The sequence below is a fragment of the Bombina bombina genome, chromosome 9 (genome assembly GCF_027579735.1).
Source record: "Bombina bombina isolate aBomBom1 chromosome 9, aBomBom1.pri, whole genome shotgun sequence".
Taxonomy (NCBI): domain Eukaryota; kingdom Metazoa; phylum Chordata; class Amphibia; order Anura; family Bombinatoridae; genus Bombina; species Bombina bombina.
The window spans coordinates 38,302,373-38,322,037 of record NC_069507.1 but is presented as its reverse complement, the minus strand read 5'-3'; the positions used below and the strand labels follow the sequence as shown (position 1 = coordinate 38,322,037).

Sequence of the window (19,665 nt, the reverse complement as noted above, 5' to 3'; positions counted from 1 at the left end):
CAAAGTGAGATGATTCCCCTGCCGATTATCCCTTGTCACCTTCAGCACTGTCCTCCGACTAGCTATGTGGGGTAGTAGTGGTCTCTTGGGAGAAAGGGAGAGCTCCGGCAATCACGGGTAGTGCCCCACACAGTTCAGTCTATCAGAGCACCATGTGGGTGTGCGCACCTTACCGGGGATATAGTGCTCCCTTAGCTGATAACCCCGAGTTTCAATCAGGCACTCCAGAGTGGAGCCCCGACCCTCCGGAGTGTCTAGTGTCACAAAGCACTTGCCTGGTGGTCCGTTGAGGATCTATAGCCATTGCGGGAGTCGTGTAGCACAGCATCAGAGCTCCAGATCTCCAAGCTCCCTCTGTTGCTGTCTCCCTGTAGCACCTCAGGATAGTCTTAAAGTCCCAGAATTTTAGGTGCTTTTGTCGTCTAGTGCCTCCTGTTATAGATACTGATGTTTGAAATAAAGAAAATATGATCAAATTTACTAAATATGTTAGTTATGTTGAGGAGTTCTTTACAAGCATGTCCTCTCAGCTTGGCAGTAAACTCCGCCCCCAAAATTAAGTAAATTTAAGCTTATGAGAATTAACATTAAACTCAAAATTCATTCCAAATCAAATGTTTAGCAATGCATACTTATCTTCTGTTCTGTGGAATGCTAAGTCATGACACATCTTTATGCTCCATGTTGATTGGTTGATATGTGCAGGAGCATGTTTATAACTATTCCCTACTGGTCACAGTATTAGGAGTAAGGTAAAAAAAAACATTCAAGAGGATTTTCAAGGGTCGTGTACATGGATTGGAAAACAGTTCATGTTTTTCTAGCAAAATAAGAGATTTTTTTGTTTGATTTTTTTAAGTTTTCTTTTATTGAGGTTATAAAATAAAAATATCACAACAACTTATAATTGTCAGCATGAAACAGCATTAGTGTCAGACTTACATAGTATTTTCCATGCCATCAAAAACATTGATATGACATTTTTTATACATCCACTTTCCATAAGTTAGTGAGTTCTGACAAGGTTATAGACATTACATATATTATCTGGAAGCCTAGAAGGTGATATATGTGTAGCTAAAGTATACTGACAAAAATAGAACCTCATTTTTATATTTTTTGTGGACTATTTCCCATTTTAATAAATGATCACTCTTGGACCTGGATCATTAAAAACATGAATACTTGTGAATAGTGATATCTAGATCAAGGGGGTAGGGAATATATATGAGCAGAAGCAAACTATGAAGTTATTTTTTATGTTTTCAGAAGACTTAAAAAATAATCATAAAGTCGAGTAGGATAATTCCTTTGATTGTCCTGGCAATGTTGCAAAGTAAATTTAAAGTGCTGCTTATATCAAACCTAAAAATGAAGATCTATGATATATGAAGATTTTTAAAGGGCACAGTAGTTTTTTTTTTATTAACTGCGCATTACCTCAGTATCTGGCCTAGGGTATAAGTTGGATTTCCTACTATACAAATCTATTATAGACTGACTGAACACCTGTAGAGGGAGGAATCCCTCTGATTGCTTCAAAAAAATAAAACACATATAATAATGGTATGGGGGTATAGGTCATAGGATATATTTTACCATGTTTAACAGGTAAACTATTGGCGGGGAGATGGAGCTAATAATAAAAACTGTTTGGTATGTTCAGGAGGAGAAGAATGTTTGGGTAATACAAGAGTTAGGGAGTCTATTGTCTAAGAGATATCAGATTAGTAGTATAAAACTCAGTTGTACCTTCCTTAGCTATGTAACTACATGTGGTGCATTAGTAGGTAGTGAGATAAAAGCTTACATTGTCAGATATTACATAATCAATTTTTATCATTGAAATAAAAAGAGTCTACATTGTAGAAAACACAAGGATAACATTATATCGTTACCCATCGGTATCCCATCTGTAGATGAGCGTTACTCCCAGACATATAAAAAAGTAGATTAGAACTGCATTGTACATATCTATAGGAAAGCTTGAGATCTCATCTAATGATGAGAAGAGAGGTTTATGCAAGGTCTCAATATTATTCACTACTAGGATTGTCACACTGGGGGAAAGCAGAATGCATGGAAGTGTAATTACAGCTTTACTTTAGGGTTTCCACATAGTATTGCAATGAAATCATGATATCTTGTCCAACTACATATATTGATACAGCATATGTGGCCTTGAATATGATCAGATTATTTGGATAGCCTGATGAATACTTTAGACATCTGTTAGGAGTAACATAGTATAGATTACCTAATCCAAAAAGTAATATTTAGTCCCTGTGGGGGTGATAGAGTCAATCATTAGTATCTATCCTCCAAGAAACTACTGTATAGCAATATGGAGTCTAATAGGGTACTCACCAACAATTATGTAGCTTACAGTACAATGTAAAATAGGATGGATGTTTATTTATAGTAGTGTAGTTATATGAATGGAGTTCCAATTTGACTGGTCATTAGATAAATAGTATAGGACATTAGCCTTACCAATAATATATTAAGAAAGAAAAAAAAATAGCTGTCCACAATCCCGCAAAATTAAGTCCCACCACCCAGTCACGGGCTTTATACCTAGGCAGCAGGCAGTTCAGACAGGGCAGTAGACAGGCAATTCCCAGCGTTAGATTGCTACAATATTGGTAGCGACTAAGGCAATGGGACTCAGAGTTAGGTTACTATCCTCATAAACTAGGTATCATTATTAGTAAGGAAAAGCAATGGATATGTTTAGATATCATTAATTGATGGTGGGGTATGTATATAACCAATAGCAATAAGAAGGAAGTCTCCAAGAAATGAATAACATCTATGCAATTAGAGTAAATATATACATAAAACAGTGAACCCAAAACATAGGGCAATATATAACTTCTTTAGTAAAAATATAGGGAAACTCTGTTAAGAAGTATAGACTCAACTAAACAAGGTTACTATAAATTTGAAGAATGCTACCACCAATCCCGTAAAATTAAGTCCCACCACCCAGTCACGGGCCCTATACCTAGGCAGTAGGCAGTTCAGACAGGGCAGAAGAATGCTACCACCAATCTTTATAAAACTAGATATAGCAAATGTCTCTGTCATATAACCCTATTTACCTGGATAGAGCAGTTTAGTTTTAAAGTAATTGAATCTTCAATGTGTTAATTTCTAACTAGCTTGCCTGCTCTCTTCTAAAGGGGCATCCTTTTAACCCATGCCAGATCTCACAAACATACTGGGTTAATTCCATACTATTCCTATCCTGGTTTAAGTCAACAGACATATTAGACAATACATAGGTGTAATAGATTCATAATAGGGCAACATGTATCATGGTTCAATATAAATGACAGAAAAATTAAAGTTAGTAATGTATGTAATTAAGTAAATGGGGAGCGGTGGTCATATGAGTCTCTTAGGTTGTCAGATAAAGTATCATCATAGAAAGAAACTCTGAGCAAGTTGCCCTGACCATAGCATGTTAAACTAGCGGCATTAGTACATTTGTTGCTGCCAGCAATATCAAGTTCACTGTGGAATGTTGCTGTTCATCATAATTACTAACCTACACCAGTTTTATTAAATCCCTTTATCAGAAATTTAAGTGAATCAGTGCCTGTAGTGTAAGCTGTAGGTAAAAGTTATGTCCCAAGACGGTGTAGCACAGTCTGCCAGCCTCTAGTGGGGCAAGTTTAGTCCAGTACCCATTTAGCCTATTTCGGGTTTAAGGTATGTGCCCAAAGTTATAGACTGATTCCCTCTATCAATGCTCTGAATCATGTAGAAGACTTCATCATCTAGGGCTCTGGGTTTGATGTTCTGCCTCACAATAGTCACCCTCTGGATCTCATTAGAGGGAGCACAACTCTGCAGCAATTGCAAAAGAGCTGAATCACCTGGAGCCATTTTCTCCCAATCCAGCTGTGGAGAACAGATTACATATGCTCCTGACTGTGCATTATCCTTAGGGTATAGAGTAGTGGGGATATCGTGTGAGAGTCCCAAGTTGTTGCTGGCTCCATCCGGCGATATAGTGCAGCACATCTGAAGCTTCTGCCTCATCAGTGCATCTTCTGCTTCTTGTTCCAGTGTAAACCCCGTCTTTTCCTGTATGTCCCTAGATCCAACAGTCGGTAGCAGGCTACCAAGCTTATTGCGCACATCCTTCTCAAAATCTACCAGTAAGGCCCACACCACTGCTAGGAGGTCCTCCATCTTGTCTCTCTTGTGCTCACAAGCGACCAAGGTTTCAGCTGTAGGCATGTCGTATGTTGACCTGCCTTTTAGTTCAGTTTCCCAGAGTAGGATATTATGCGAGAGTTTAGGCCTGTGGACTGTGTATGGGCTTCAAGTTCTGTAAATGGCGACATTCACCACATGACTTCATCTAGGGTCTTCAGCTGATTATGCGATCTCATAGCGATTTCTTTATCCCTTACAGCGTTTTTAGGGATGGTTTGGGGTTCATAGGTATTTCTGTATGGATTTGAAGCTTGTACTAAGTAGTTTTCCTCCAAAATTAAGACTTTAATCTGGGAGCTTTCTTAACACACGTCTGGCTGCTTCAGCAGTTAACTCCGCCCCCCAACAGAATGAGTTTTAAATGCTTTTTAAACATTTATTTTCATGCAAGCCTTTTGCAATGCAGTAAATTATTTCTGATACACAAATTAAAAAAAAATACTATAAGGTCCTTTTAATGTTACATTAACTATTTTTTTTTTTAATTAAAGACCCACACAGCCAAACACAAATATTTTGTGATCCAGACAGAACAAACAATAATAACAATTTAAAAAAATCCTTCTATTATAAAATTTTCTTCATTCTCATGGTACTTTTTGTTGAAGAGATACCTAGGTAGGCAACATGCACATGTATGGTGTACTACATGGTAAAAAGTGATACCATCTAGTGTTCTTGCAAATAGATAACATTCTTGAAAAACTGCTGCATATCATGCTGCACACATGCACACTCCTGAGCCTACTTTCCTGCTTTTCAACAAGAATTACCAAGACAACAAAGACAATTTGATGATAGAAGTAAATTGGAAAGTTGTACAATTACATTCTCTATGTAAATCATGAAAGGAACATTTGGGGTTTCATGTCCCATTAAATTTGTATTTAAAAAGTAAAGAAAACATTATTCTATGGAGCCAATTAGTTTTAAAGACAAATATTTGTTTAACAATTTAAATGTCAATTTGTAGGCTTTCAGCCCTTAAAGGGCCACTAAACCCAAATTTTTTCTTTCGTGATTCAGATAGAGCATGCAATTTTAAGCAAATTTCTAATTTATTCCTATTGTCACATTTTCTTCATTCTCTTGGTATCTTTAATTGAAAAGCAAGAATGTAAGTTTAGATGCCGGCCCATTTTTGGTGAACAACCTGGGTTGTTCTTGCTGATTGGTGGATTGATTTAACCGACCAATAAACAAGTGCTGAACCAAAAAAATAACTTAGATGCAAATAAAGATAGCAAGAGAACGAAGAAAATTTGATAATAGGAGTAAATTAGAAAGTTGCTTAAAATTACATGTTCTATCTGAATCACAAAAGAAAAATATTTGGGTTCAGTGTCCCTTTAAATCATGGTATATTGCATAATCATTTGGTAAAAATTACCAGACATATTACATTCAAAATATCTCTTAGTAAATTTTGCAATAAAATAAATCTCAAAAATCTTTGCTAAAGGATAATAATACACCCCCGTGATTCCATTCCTGTATTTTGACAAGGATTCAGATAATGAAACATAAGCAAGATTTCATGTGAAAGTCAGATTAGATATTGATGTCGTATTTCGAAAATATGTAAAGCTCCAACAATTCTGTTTAACAATATTCGATTTAGAGATCTTTGTTCATATATTAGGATAAGATAAAACACACAAGTTTTCAGTATTGTTATATATATATTTTCTTCTTCCATAGATATTCGTGGTTTGCAGAGTTTTTTGGACCAAGCATCACGATTAGGACTTGATGTTTCATTACAGAAAGTGGACAGAAATATCAGTAGAGTATTTGCGAGTCTTTTCACCTCTATGAAGACAGAAGAGTTAAATCGATACCGCGACACTTTGCGGAGAGCCATCTTACTTCTGAATCCAAGGGGTGCACAGAATTTCATCAATGAGGTCAGTTATTTCAGTACTTTGATAAAAACTACACAAAAAGCTACACATTTTAAGGCTTATGAAACTGAAAAGCAATATTGTTATGATATTAAATTAAAAAACGGGCAAGAAAAACCCAGCCCATTTTGCAGCTTCTTTGAACACAGTTAAATATTATTAGCTGCTTGGCTCAGTAAATTATCCTTTTAAGCTTTTGAAGGGAATTACATGTAGCCATTGGTTCTGTTCCTGAAGAAACTTTTTGCTTGTTTTTCTTTTTCATTTAATGTAAAGGTGTATCATATTAACCTATATAATGTAAGTCAAAGGTAAGTCAATGAATTACATTTCAGGACCCTCTCAAAATTGGCATCATAATAATGACATATAATATTATTATTATAAAAAATACAGCGTCTTGAAATGTTTATTAAAATTTGTGTCCATATGTTTCAAACTATCTATGTATTTTCAACAGAACAAGCGAATAAAACAAGTATTACAATCAAATATGAAATTCAGTTCTACAAACAAAAATCAAGAAAAAGCTGCATATTAGCTTGAAAACCATACAAATGTGTCACATGAAAGTTTATATTTTGTCATTTAAGTAGTTTTATTTTATAAAATGTTTGCAATTACGTCCTTTTATGCTTAAGTTATGCGTTATTGTCGTTACAGGGTGCTCAAACAGTCAGTACCATATAAAATGTAGCATTTTTTTTTTGCGTACCACTGTCCTTCCATTTTGAAAATGCCAACTTTTTTGAGTTGTAATTTTGCTCAAATTGCATAACAATTTGGCTTTTTTTTGTAACGCAATTTTACACAATGCACCTACAATAAACCTGATGGGGCTATGGAAAATGCAACAATCTGCAGTGTTTTCATTTTTTATGTGGTTTTGTGTGATTTTAAATTGTTGTTTCTGGGTTTTAATCATATTTAAGAATATGCTTGATTTTGAATCAGGCTGTAAATGCTGAATATTGTCACTCTGAGTGCAGTCTATTTAAATTCCAGCTTAAAAAAAAATGTTTTGATAGTCTCTTACGCGGATTCAGATAATTATGAGTTGCTGGTAATTTATCGTTTCAAAAACAGTTCATATAAATGTAATTATATGCTGTTTTGTTGTTATTACGGACCAGTGTATTATATAATGTTGTATATTAATGGCTACCTTTATATCAGTTACTTTTTCTTTCTTGTCTCAGAGCATGGTGTATACTGCTGTATTGATATCAGCCAATCACATACATGCTATGTGCACATGCATAAAGTCGTATAAGAGCAGACTGGATATTTGCAGATTCCTGAGGGTGAAGATAAATTAAATTTGAAAATAATATGAAACTGTAACTTGTAAAAAAAAAAAATATTAGTTAAGGGACAGTCTACACCAGAATTGTTATTGTTGTAAAGGATAGATAATCCCTTTATTACCCATTTCCCAGTTTTGCACATGCAACATGGTTATATTAATATACTTTTACCTCTGTGATTACCTTGTATCTAAGCCTCTGCAGACTGCCCCATTATTTCAGTTCTTTTAACAGACTTGCATTTTAGCCAATCAGTGCTGACTCCTAGGTAACTCCATAAGCGTGAGCACAATGTTATCTATATGACACACATGAACTAATGCCCTCTAGTGGGGAAAAACTGTCAAAATGCATTCATAAGCAGCCTTCAAGGTCTAAGAAATTAGCATATGAACCTCCTAGGTTTAACTTTTAACTAATAATACCATGTGAACAAAGCAAAATTGGTGATAAAAGTATATTTGAAAGTTTTTTAAAATTACATGCCCTATCTGAATCATGAACGTTTATTTTGGACTAGACTGTCCCTTTAAAGTTCTTTTTATTTTTTAAATAAATTTCCCTTGTTTATAAACTACTCATTAAATATATACATTTTTGGGGGAATGTTATCTTAATAACAGTTTTTAACTAATGTTTTTGTGATGATTAAAATTATTTTGTTATGCTTTGTCAGGTTTACCCCTGTCCACTATTAAAATTTTCAAAATTGCCTTTATCAGCAAGTTATCAATTTCTCCCTGGCAGCATGTTGTAACAGTTCAAAATTAATTTAATGGGACACTAAATATCTTGTAATTACAATTTATTTTATTGTCATGCTATATAATGTTATCATTCAAGTCTAATTTAAAACTAACTTTTATAATTAAAATGTAAAGGTGTTTAACTTACCTTTAAACAGCTTTAACTGTTTGACTGCATACAGTATTTTAACATGTCCAAATAGTACTTTTACCCATACAATATATACAGGTGTTTAATGTCAAAAAAATAATCTAATAAATACAATTTTGAAAAAAAGGAGGCTTTTTTTAATATAAAACTAATTCTATACCCTCTGAAGTAAAATAAATTGCAATTTTCTGTGTATTATGAGTTCAAGCGAACATACGGTTTGTCATACTGCCAGGACAATATCATAATGTCTTTTATATCAAAACCTTCTGTCAGAGTTTTACTACAGCTCGATGCAATGGAGCAGAAAGACCAGTCACTTTATCAATGGAAAAAAATATTTAATTCCAAGGTCAAAAAACAAACATACAAAATGTGCAGTCAACTCAGATAAGTCTAAGACTCAAGTGCATTGGAAAGCATATGTGTGCAAAAGATGCCTGCAATCAATTTGTCTCTAATCAACCAAAAATATTTTTGATGCTTAAAAATAGTATTTAAAATGTTTTATGTCTTAAAGGCAAATAATTATAGAAGTGTTATGTGTATCTTTATATCCCTTTAATTTAAAGGGACATGACACTTGGGGCATATTTATCATTGTGTGAGCAGACATGATACAAAGTAACGTATCATGTCCGCCGCACATTGATAAATGCCGACAGCATACACTGTGTGAACTGCTGGAGCAAAAGACCCCCTGCAGATTCGCGGCCAATCGACCGCTAGCAGGGGGTATCAATCAACCCGATCGTATACGATCAGGTTGATTTCTGTCCGCGGACTCAGAGCAGGCAGACAAGTTAGGGAGCAGCGGTCTATAGGCCGCTACTTCATAACTTCTGTTTCCGGAGAGCCTGAAGGTTCGCCAGAAACAAGGGGCTTGATAAATATGCCCCTCTAAGTTGAATTCCTCATAAAATTAATATTTATGCATAATTATACAAATTTGTTATGTACTTTTATTATTTATTTGATCTGCTTTTTCAGGTATTAAAGAGAAGAGATATAAAAGATCTTGTAATTACAAAACTTGTATGAACATATTAGCCAAATGTTAAAATATTCTGAATAATATAACAATGTGCTTTAATTAGTTTTAGATGCACAAACTGCTCCCCACTTGCGTTATTTGGATGAACCAATCATGGCTTGCAAGTAGAGCCGACAAGGCGAAATACTTTCAACCTATTAGCAAGACTTTCATTGTTTTGCACAACCTTATGGTATCTCCCCTGCTAAGGCCAGTTGGTGATAAACATAAATTAGCAGTTTGCACCTCTAATTCTTATAAAAATGTAAATACTAGACATGTGCGATTCGGTTCGGTTCGATTCGGAAATTCTGAAAATTCGGAGATTCGGATCGAACCAAATCTCCGAATTAAAATAGTGCAGAATCTACCGAATAAATCCGAATTACTTTGGATTTATTCGGATTTATTCAGATTTATTCAGTAGATTCGGATGGCCATGGATTACACTAGTATTGTACAGTATATTAGGTTATATCACTCTGCTATGGGTTGCACCTAATGTACAGTACATAATACTAGTCTAATCCCACCTAACACTTACCGAAATTCTGAATTTCCGAACCGAACCGAATCCAGCCGAATTTATTCGAATCCGAATGAATCCGAAACAAATCTGAACCGAATTTATTCGAATCCGATTGAATCCGAAACAAATCCGAACCGAATTGATTCAAATTTTTCCGAATTCGAATCGCTCCCAACCGAAATTCGAAAAAATCCGAATCGATCCGAACCAAACCAAATTTTTTCGCCATGCACATGTCTAATACCTAAAATCAGTCAGAGTTTAATTACAGAAAAGGGGACAACATAAAATATGAAAGTATATTGCAACTTTTTTTTTTAACTACACATGATTAAGCATTGTATATTACAATTGCAAAGTGTTTCATGACTGTTTAATAATACAACTTTGTCCTTTATCCATTCAAAATACAGATGGCTCATTCTAGTTTTCTAAGGAAATAATTTCTATTCTCTGATATTGTGTCTTGTTGCTTTTGTTTCGTCTTTTGTTTACAAACCTATTAAATGGAAAAAAGAACAATGAAGTGAACTTAAATGTAAAAAAACCAAACACAATACTTTGATAACTCAGAAGGAAGGTAAAATAAAATAAAAAACCCAATTTATTTCTTTTTCTCAAATTTACATAATTCTCTTGGTATCCTTTGTTGGCAGATAGGAGGTAGGGAAACCTTGTGAATGCTGTTTATATTATCCTTTTTGTTGTTCCAAGTTAGAGAAATATATCATTCTACAGCATGTTGCAGGGTCATAGTATACTCCAGCCTCAGGGAGCAGAGAAATAATAATTTTCCAATTTAAATTACAGGAAATTTAGGAGAAATACATAAAGAAAGTTTGTTCTAAGGTTTATGTTTTTTTGTTTTTGTTTAACAATGCATAATTAAACATTTTATGGGGAACTACATTTTGTGCTTAAAGGGACAGTCTAGGCCAAAATAAACTTTCATGATTCAGATAGAGCATGTCATTTTAAGCAATTTTCCAATTTACTTTTATCACCAATTTTGCTTTGTTCTCTTGGTATTCTTAGTTGAAAGCTTAACCTAGGAGGTTCATATGCTAATTTCTTAGACCTTGAAGTCCACCTCTTTCAGATTGTATTTTAACAGTTTTTCACCACTAGAGGGTGTTAGTTCACGTATTTCATATAGATAACACTGTGCTCGTGCACAAGAAGTTATCTGGGAGCAGGCACTGATTGGCTAGACTGCAAATCTGTCAAAAGAACTGAAAAAAGGGGCAGTTTGCAGAGGCTTAGATACAAGATAATCACAGAGGTTAAAAGTATATTATTATAACTGTGTTAGTTATGCAAAACTGGGAAATGGGTAATAAAGGGATTATCTATCTTTTAAAACAATAAAAATTCTGGTGTAGACTGTCCCTTTAAAGGGACAGTCTACTCCAGAATTGTTATTGTTTAAAAAGATAAGCCCTTTATTATCCATTCCCCAGTTAATATCCTTTTTTACCTCTGTGATTACCTTGTATCTAAACCTCTGCACACTGCCCCCTTATTTCAGTTCTTTTGACCAACTTGTATTTTAGCCAATCAGTGCTGACTCCAAAAAAAACTCCACGGGAGGGAGAACACTATTATCTATAACACACACATGAACTAGAGATGCCTAGCTGTGAAAAACTGAGATAAGAGGCGGCCTTCAAGGGCTTAGGAATTAGCATATGAGCCTACCTAGGTCTAGTTTTCAACAAAGAATACCAAAAAAACAAATCAAATTTGATGATAAAAGTAAATCGGAAGTTGTTTAACATTGCATGCCCTATCTGAATCATGAAAGTTTAATTTTGACTAGACTATCCCTTTAACCACCAAGGGACATGCACCGTTAAATAGAGATACCCATGGGCAGCTATATACTTCCCTAATGACAGATCTGTCCCTGAATGCATATGATTTTTAAAGAGTAAATAAAAGGAACTTTTAAATGAAACACTTTTCTGATGAGCTGGTTCAGTTGTGCTGCCCTTTTCCCAGTGTTTACCAATTACCAGTCTGTGCTGTCACCGGAGCAATTCACCCAGCTATTTACAGTAATGGTTTGAGGATCAAATAATCCTAAATCTTATGCTCTTTGCTACATTTCTCACACTGAGCAGTTCTATAAATTCTTTTCATCCCTTTGACACAGCCATTTCCTAGCAACCTGTTATGTATTTTGCTGAGTTGCATTGCATGCTTGAGTTGACAACTATTACCGTGTTATACCTGAATGGAAGAGGGACTTTTATGTAAACAGTAATACTGTCTCTAAAGCTTTGTTTAATTTTCTACTAAGATGTCATCTTAGGTTTGCCAGACCCTTCATGTCTTGATGTCCAAGTTACTGCAGAAATCGTCTATTTACTTATTAAAGGCACAGTCTAATGCAAAAAAATAAAATGCTTTCCTTCACTAGAGCATGACATGTTGCACTAATATTCCTTCTGTGAGTGACTTTGCACAGGTGGTATGTGGGATTACACAGTGGCTCCCAAAAAGCTGTACCGTAGGCCCCAACTTTGACCCAAACACTTATATTTTTCACAACTGAATAGTCATTTTATCTGGTTGGTTAATAGTAAAATTGCAGATAAATAAATACATTTTGTTTCCTGCTGGCTTGTATCAGTGGTGCTAGCTACTGCTTTAACTTTATTTATAGGGCCATGATACCCAAATGTTGAAACAGTTGAAAGTGATGCAGCATAGCTGAAAAAAGCAGACTAGAATATATCACCAGAACATCTCTAAGTAAAAAAGAAATTTATTTTACCTAAAAATGTCCTAAGTATTCACACTCCATTGTGAAACACTTTAAGCAGCAAATCAGTATGCCTGTCCCAGGACAGGCAAGGGAGTGGTGAGCTTTGTGCACACTCATGTTATTTCCCTATTCAGTTTAAGGAAGTTTACTATGAAGTCTCATGAGAGTTAAGTGAAATCTCATGTGAGTTAAGTGAAAACTGATGAGATCACAGTAAAAGAGTTCATGACCTCAGCACTGTTGATGCTGATTGGCTGCTGTTCATTTCTTCATATTTTTTTTTTTTTACCTGCAGCTGGGCAGCAGCTGAAGTATAAATTTTTACACAGAGATGCTCAGGTGATATTTTTCTGTCTGCATTTTACAGTTATACTGCATCAGTATCAAGTGATTTAGCATATAAGTATTATGTCCCTTTAAATTTAAACTACAGTCCCTAAAACAAATAGTAGAGAAATTGATTTTTCATTATCAAATGGATTCTGAAAAAAAACCATGGCCAGATATAGGAGGAAACAATTTTTTTTTATTTTTACATGTCGATGAAGTTGTATAAAACAACATTTTCGTCTGTGCATATGTTTACTAAGCAATATGAATTGGGATGTTAATGATATTTGTATTATGCTAAACAGCTGTTCTCATAAGCAACAGAACAAGGAAATATATCAAGCTGCAGCAAAAAAGGAAATTATAACTATTTTACATGAGGCAAATTTAATAATATAATCTATTTTTTAATGTCCCTTTAATTTGATCATATTTGCTAAAAGAGAGAGAAATCTTGGCAAGCACTTCTCTGGGTACTTCTAATGAAAAGGAATATAATCTGAGCTGTGCATCTTTTCATTTACGTAAGGATGCATCTGGTAAAGCTTTATGGTTCATTGAGAATGCATTTCAACTCTTTTTGTTTGATTTTACGATAAAATAAGGTGTCTGTTTATTTAGGTAACTGAGATGCTAATGAGTTCTTTTGTTAATGAAGGCGTGAATGTGACAGTGAGTTATAGCACCTCTCATAATATAGTTGGAGGTTGGCGTAATTAGCTCAGAAACAGCTAATGTAATTCTTTAGCATATTTTACTATCTGCATTTTATTAACACATACATTACAGGTGTTTGATATCCTTAGAACTGTGTAAATATTACATCATTAAAATACTAATTGGATAGTAGTTGAGCACTCTAGGTAAAAATTTCCATAGAGATGTATTTATTGTCTACTTTGAAATACTATTATATTATTAGACTTTTTATATACTCTCAAATGTCTTTCATAATTAGCTCAATCCCCTTGAAATTTCATTAGCGGCAGAAGCCTTGTTCTCTTGTTACCTAAGTAAATGGTCTTCTCTTCCTCCCATTTAGAGGAAAGATCAGAGAGTTCCCAGATCATAGGGTAGGAGGAATTACAGAAATCTCTGCATGTATCAAAGGGTATAATAAAGAAAAGGGGCTGAACACGAGGCCCTGCTATGAAGAAAGAGATAGTACTCAGGAAGAAAACTATATTTATTGAATGCATAGTGGTTTCAATTCAAACAGGAACCAGTAAAGGTAGTCCAAAATAAAGAAACAAACGTGTGATGGGCATAGTTCTATGTGTGATGGGCACAGTGAGTAGGACCCATTGAATAAATAGGGTACAGTGAATAGGGCAGATAAACTTTAAGGAGCCCCCCCAAAAAAAAAAAACTTTGGGGGTTGAAGGAAATGTTTTATTTATTTTTCTTAAACAACAAATAATTAACATGTGATAAGTTCCTTGAAGCTCAGACAAATAAAAATGTTGACTTCTTAAGACATTTGGTCAGGCCTCTGTGACAATGCCCTGTTCATATTGGTTAGAGATGTAATATCATCCAGCCCCAGATATAACTTAGTACGCGCAAGTGCCAAGTTCTATAGCCGCTAATGGTCAGAAAGGTGAAACCCTGCATATTGGTGCCCTCTCTTCTTACCTTTAAATACAAGGGGGGAAAGAATGGGGGACCCAAAAAACAAAAATCCTGAGGGCCCATGAAAGTTATATTGCATCCATGCTACACTGACACTGCACTGTACACATTTGTTATACACAATAGGACAAAAATGAAAGAACCCGTTTTTGTAGGGTTAAAATGGAGATCCATTGCTTCAAGTAACAAGGCAGAACTGGTTGGTTATTGCAGAAACAAGGATCTGGGTTGAAAATGGCTTTAGATGTAGGTCCCAGGGTCCTTGTGCTCAGTGGGTAGCATGGTATATTGGTTCCTTATATTCCTCTTAGAGTCTTTTATGATGTGAGGGTCCTATTTTTGGGGTAGTTTCTTTGAAAGGCTCCTTGCAGGAATCATTTGAGTAGAGGAAGAGTTATATTAGGTTTTTTTTTTGGGTGGGGAGGGGGTTACTGTGGAAGTAATTCACAATGGGGAACAGCACTAAGGTTAATAGTTTCACATGGAGAGGTACTTAGCTGAGTAACAGACAGGGAACTAATATATAGAGCACAAACTGTGTATGGTTTTCCCTACCTCCTGTATATTTGTATATGCAAAAAGCTTCTAACTCACTGCCCATATGTATAATTACACGCTCAAGTGAGTGTGTAAAGTCTGCCCCTTCTCTCACACTACCAATCGCTTGAGAGAAGGGACTGTCAGTCACCAAGAGAAAACAAGCTTTCAGTGATTTCTCTTCGCCATTTCAGAGTTGGAATAGAATGTCTAATGACTGCTGCCTCTTACATTGAGGGTAGCAGGCTTGCATATGCGAACCTGCCCCACAAGGGCCCCCGGAGCAGTTTTTACTGCTTAGTACATGGAGCCTTAAGAATATTTAAAGAGAGAAAATAATGCAGTAAAAATGTTCTGTTGGATTAGAACAGAATTTATTGCACAATTGATTCTCTATGCCTATGTGAAACGTTCTAACACATAGTTAAAGTAGGTTTCAAAACAGCAATGCACTAGTTACATATGGATGCTGAGCCAATCATGAGTAGCATATGTGTGTATCTACCAATGCCCCGCCATATTCAGCACTAGATTTGGTGTGTATTGCTGCACCTAAACTGATTTGGACTATTTGTTTAACTCCTCCTTTGAGTATATTCTAGTTATTGTGCAATATGATAATGGGTATACAGATCAATATTTTTTTTAGAAACCCTAAAGGGCTGCTTCTTTTTTTAGGGCCCAAAAAGCTATTGCAGAGAGTCATGTGTGGCCCTCAGACCTCCAGATGGCCAAACTATCTCTAATGTATTATCATGTTTTCTTACTGTAGCCTTATGAATCTTAAATTTATGCTCATTTAGGTCCATGATAGATATTTTTGGAAATTAGTTTCTTTTAAACCGAGGTGAATTTAGAAAAAATGTACAGCGCAAAATGGCTACTAATTCTGTTTTTATTTTCTGTATACAAACACTACTCTTCACAACTTTATATCATCCAGTTATTCAAGTGAACGTTTTAAAGAAACTTTTATATATTTTATATTTATATTAATTATGTAGACCAGTCAACTAAGACATTGAATCTGGCTAATTAAAAATGTATAAATAAAATGAAAACACCAAACAGAAAATCTGTGAGTTCCAGACAGTAGACAACTGGGAAAATACTATACAAATAGTCAACAGACTGTGGATAAAGTGTTCCTGACTGTTGAGGCACAGAAGTTCACAGTAAACAGGGTCAACTTTGCTACAAACCTGACAGATGTGCATATTTTAACTTGTGGCAGATCAACTTAACCCCTTACCCGCCATAAAACAATGTGCCGCTTCCAGCCCAAGAGTGATTCAAAAGTTATGCCAAATTATATTTGATTCTTGCAATCTGTCCATAAATACAAAATGAATTAAAGCTATAACACTTGATGATGAAATTAAAATAGTTTGTCACAGAAAAAAGGGGAGACTCATTTTCAAACTAATACAGAGAATACAGTAAGATTAGTGATTTTTTGTTGCATTAATTCAAATCCGAATGCAAATGTCTAAATGTCATCCTTGTTACACCAATCGGATTTTTCACAAGATTAAAATAACTGCTGTGAATAGCATATGACCCTCCTTTCCCCCTAAAAACAATTTAAAAATATTTTCAGATTTATCGCTGATTTAACACTTGCGCTGAGTTAACACTTGCTCTTTTAAAGAGATACGAAACAGCTTTTCATTGTTGTAGAAAGAAAATGCACTAAGCAGTTAGTTATGCCTAATACCATAAGAAGGCAAATGAGCAGTTTTCCATTTGAAGTGTTTGCTAGTGCACTAGATCCAGTCTGTTTCTTGTCCATGCTCAGTAGAGGACATTTTGCTGTAAAAATCATGTGAAAGTTGAACATAAGTTTTATAATGGTAGCTCCCTTATCCTACTATAGGCAGTGCCAACTCTGAAAATTTCTAATGGATAATTTTTCAAGAAAACAAGTAAGCTGTTTAAAACAATCTGTTTAGTTTTATGTGTACTTTGACTCAATATTTCATATTGCTTTTTTGTTAGAACTTAGTGAATGATTTGATTATTTCACCACTTCTTCTTTATCTACCTTGTGTCTTAAAATAAACAATAAGAAAACAAACCATAAACAGACCAACAGATGCAATCGTTATTTTTTTTTTTAAAAAGATACATAATGTCTTTATTCTCCAGCTTTGCACAACCAACATTGTTATATTAATACACTTTATAACATTTAAAGTGACACTTTATAACATTTAAAGTGAAGGTCAACTTTGTTGAATGAAAGCCTGGTTTTTAAAAATACTATTAAAACAGGGACACTTTCAATCATCAAAGTTTAGAAAGCAGCCGTTTTGTTTAAAAACTTACCTCTCTCCTCTTCACAGCCGGAGCAGTTTCCCCCGCATGGAAAACCTCTCTTCATACGTCAGCTATGAGGAATTTGGCTTTAAATCATCAAAGTTGACCTTCACTTGAAACCTCTAAATTTCTGCTTGTTTCAAAGCCACTACATGCAGTCTCTTATCACATGCTTTTTTATTAGCTTTTCACAACAAGTGACTGCTAGTTCATGTGTGCCTTATAGATAACATTGTGCTCTCTCCCACGGAGTTGTGCAGGACACAGCACTAATTGGCTAAAATTCAAGTCAATAGATAATAAAAAATTGCCATGTGAACAGGGGCTGTCAAAAGAAGATTAGATACAAGGTAACCACAGAGGTTAAAAGTATATTAATATAACAGTGTTGGTTATGCAAAACTGGGGAATGGGTAATAAAGGGATTAGCTATATGTTTAAACAATAACAGTTTTGTAGTTGACTGTCCCTTTAATTCATTTTATTTCAAGTAAATATCTTGAAGTCAAACTGCTGATATTATTAAAGGATCGCGCCCAGACTTTCTGTTCCACTGACTGAATAGCTGAAGTGTTAATAGAGTTTCCGTGCAAACTCCGGAAACAACTGAAGTCCTCATGTGCATTTAGAGCATGTAAACTTTCTTCAGCTGCCAAAGGAAACTCTGTATGACTCAATTAGTATTTTATGGTGAAAATAAGGAATGTAACTGGTATTTTTAAAGAAACATTGTACACTAGATTTTTCTTTGTATAAATGTTTTGCAAATGATCCATTTATATATAGCCCACCTGGGTGTGTTTTAGTAACAATGTCAAGTTTTGCTTATATTGTAATAACATTGTACTGATTTTCAGACTCCTAACTAAGCCCCATTGTTTTAGGTGTACAGTGGATATAAAAAGTCTACACACCCCTGTTAAAATGTCAGGTTTCTGTGATGTAAAAAAATGAGTCAAAGATAAATCATTTCAGAACTTTTTTAACCTTTAATGTGACCTATAAACTATACAACTCAATTGAAAAACAAACTGAAATCTTTTAGGTGGCGGGAAGTAAAAATAAAAAAATAAACTAATACTTTTTTGAAGCACCTTTTGATTTTATTACAGCACTCAGTCTCTTTGAGTATGAGTCTGTCAGCATGGCACACCTTGATTTTACAAGATTTGCCCACTCTTCTTTGCAAAAACACTCCAAAACTGTCAGATTGCAAGGTCATCTCATGTGCACAGCCCTCTTCAGATCACCCCACATATTTTCCATTGGATTCAGGTCTGGGCTCTGGCTGGGCCATTCCAAAACTTTAATCTTCTTCTAGTGAAGCCATTCTTTTGTTGATTTGGATGTATGCTTTGGGTCATTGTCATGCTGAAAGATGAAGTTCTTCTTCATGTTTAGCTTTCTAGCAGAATCCTGAAGGTTTGGTGCCAATATTGACTGGTATTTGGAACTGTTCATAATTCCCTCTACTTTGACTAAGGCCCCAGTTCCAGCGGAAGAAAAACAGCCCCAAAGCATGATACTGCCACCACCATACTTCACTGTGTGTATGGTGTTCTTTGGGTGATGTGCAGTGTTGTTTTAGCGCCAAACATACCTTTTTGAATTATGGCAAAAAAGTTCAACCTTGGTTTCATAAGACCATAACACCTTTTCCCACATGCTTTTGGGAGACTTCAGATGTGTTTTTGCAAAATTTAGCTGGGATTGGATGTTTTTCTTCATAAGAAAATTCTTCCATCTTGCCACTCTACCCCATAGCCCAGACATATGAAGAATATGGGAGATTGTTGTCACATGCACCACGCAGCCAGTAATTGCCAGATATTCCTGTAGCTCCTTTAATGTTGCTGTGGGCCACTTGTCATCCTCCCATACTGGTTTTCTTCTCAGCTTTTCATCAATTTTGGAGGGACATCCAGTTCTTGGTAATGTCACTGTTGCGCCATATTTTCTCCACTTGATGATGACTGTCTTCACTGTGTTCCATGGTATATCTAATGCCTTTCTTTCTTTTGTACTCTTCTCCTGACTGATACCTTTTAACAATGAGATCCCTCTGATGCTTTGGAAGCTCTCTGTGGACCATGGCTTTTGCTGTAGGATGCGACAAAGAAAATGTCAGGAAAGACCTACTAGAACAGCTGAACTTTATGTGGGGTTAATCAGAGGCA

The 19,665-nt window shown here is 35.2% G+C and overlaps 1 protein-coding gene across 1 annotated transcript in view; it reads left to right on the top strand.

The window, feature by feature from the left end:
* The window catches only part of GRID1 (glutamate ionotropic receptor delta type subunit 1), a 1,251,691-nt gene that overhangs the window by 577,609 nt on the left and 654,417 nt on the right, over positions 1-19,665 (top strand). The window contains exon 4 of the mRNA XM_053692039.1: positions 5,932-6,137. Within this exon, the coding sequence (XP_053548014.1) occupies positions 5,932-6,137 (206 nt within the window). The remainder of the gene's footprint in view (positions 1-5,931; positions 6,138-19,665) is intronic.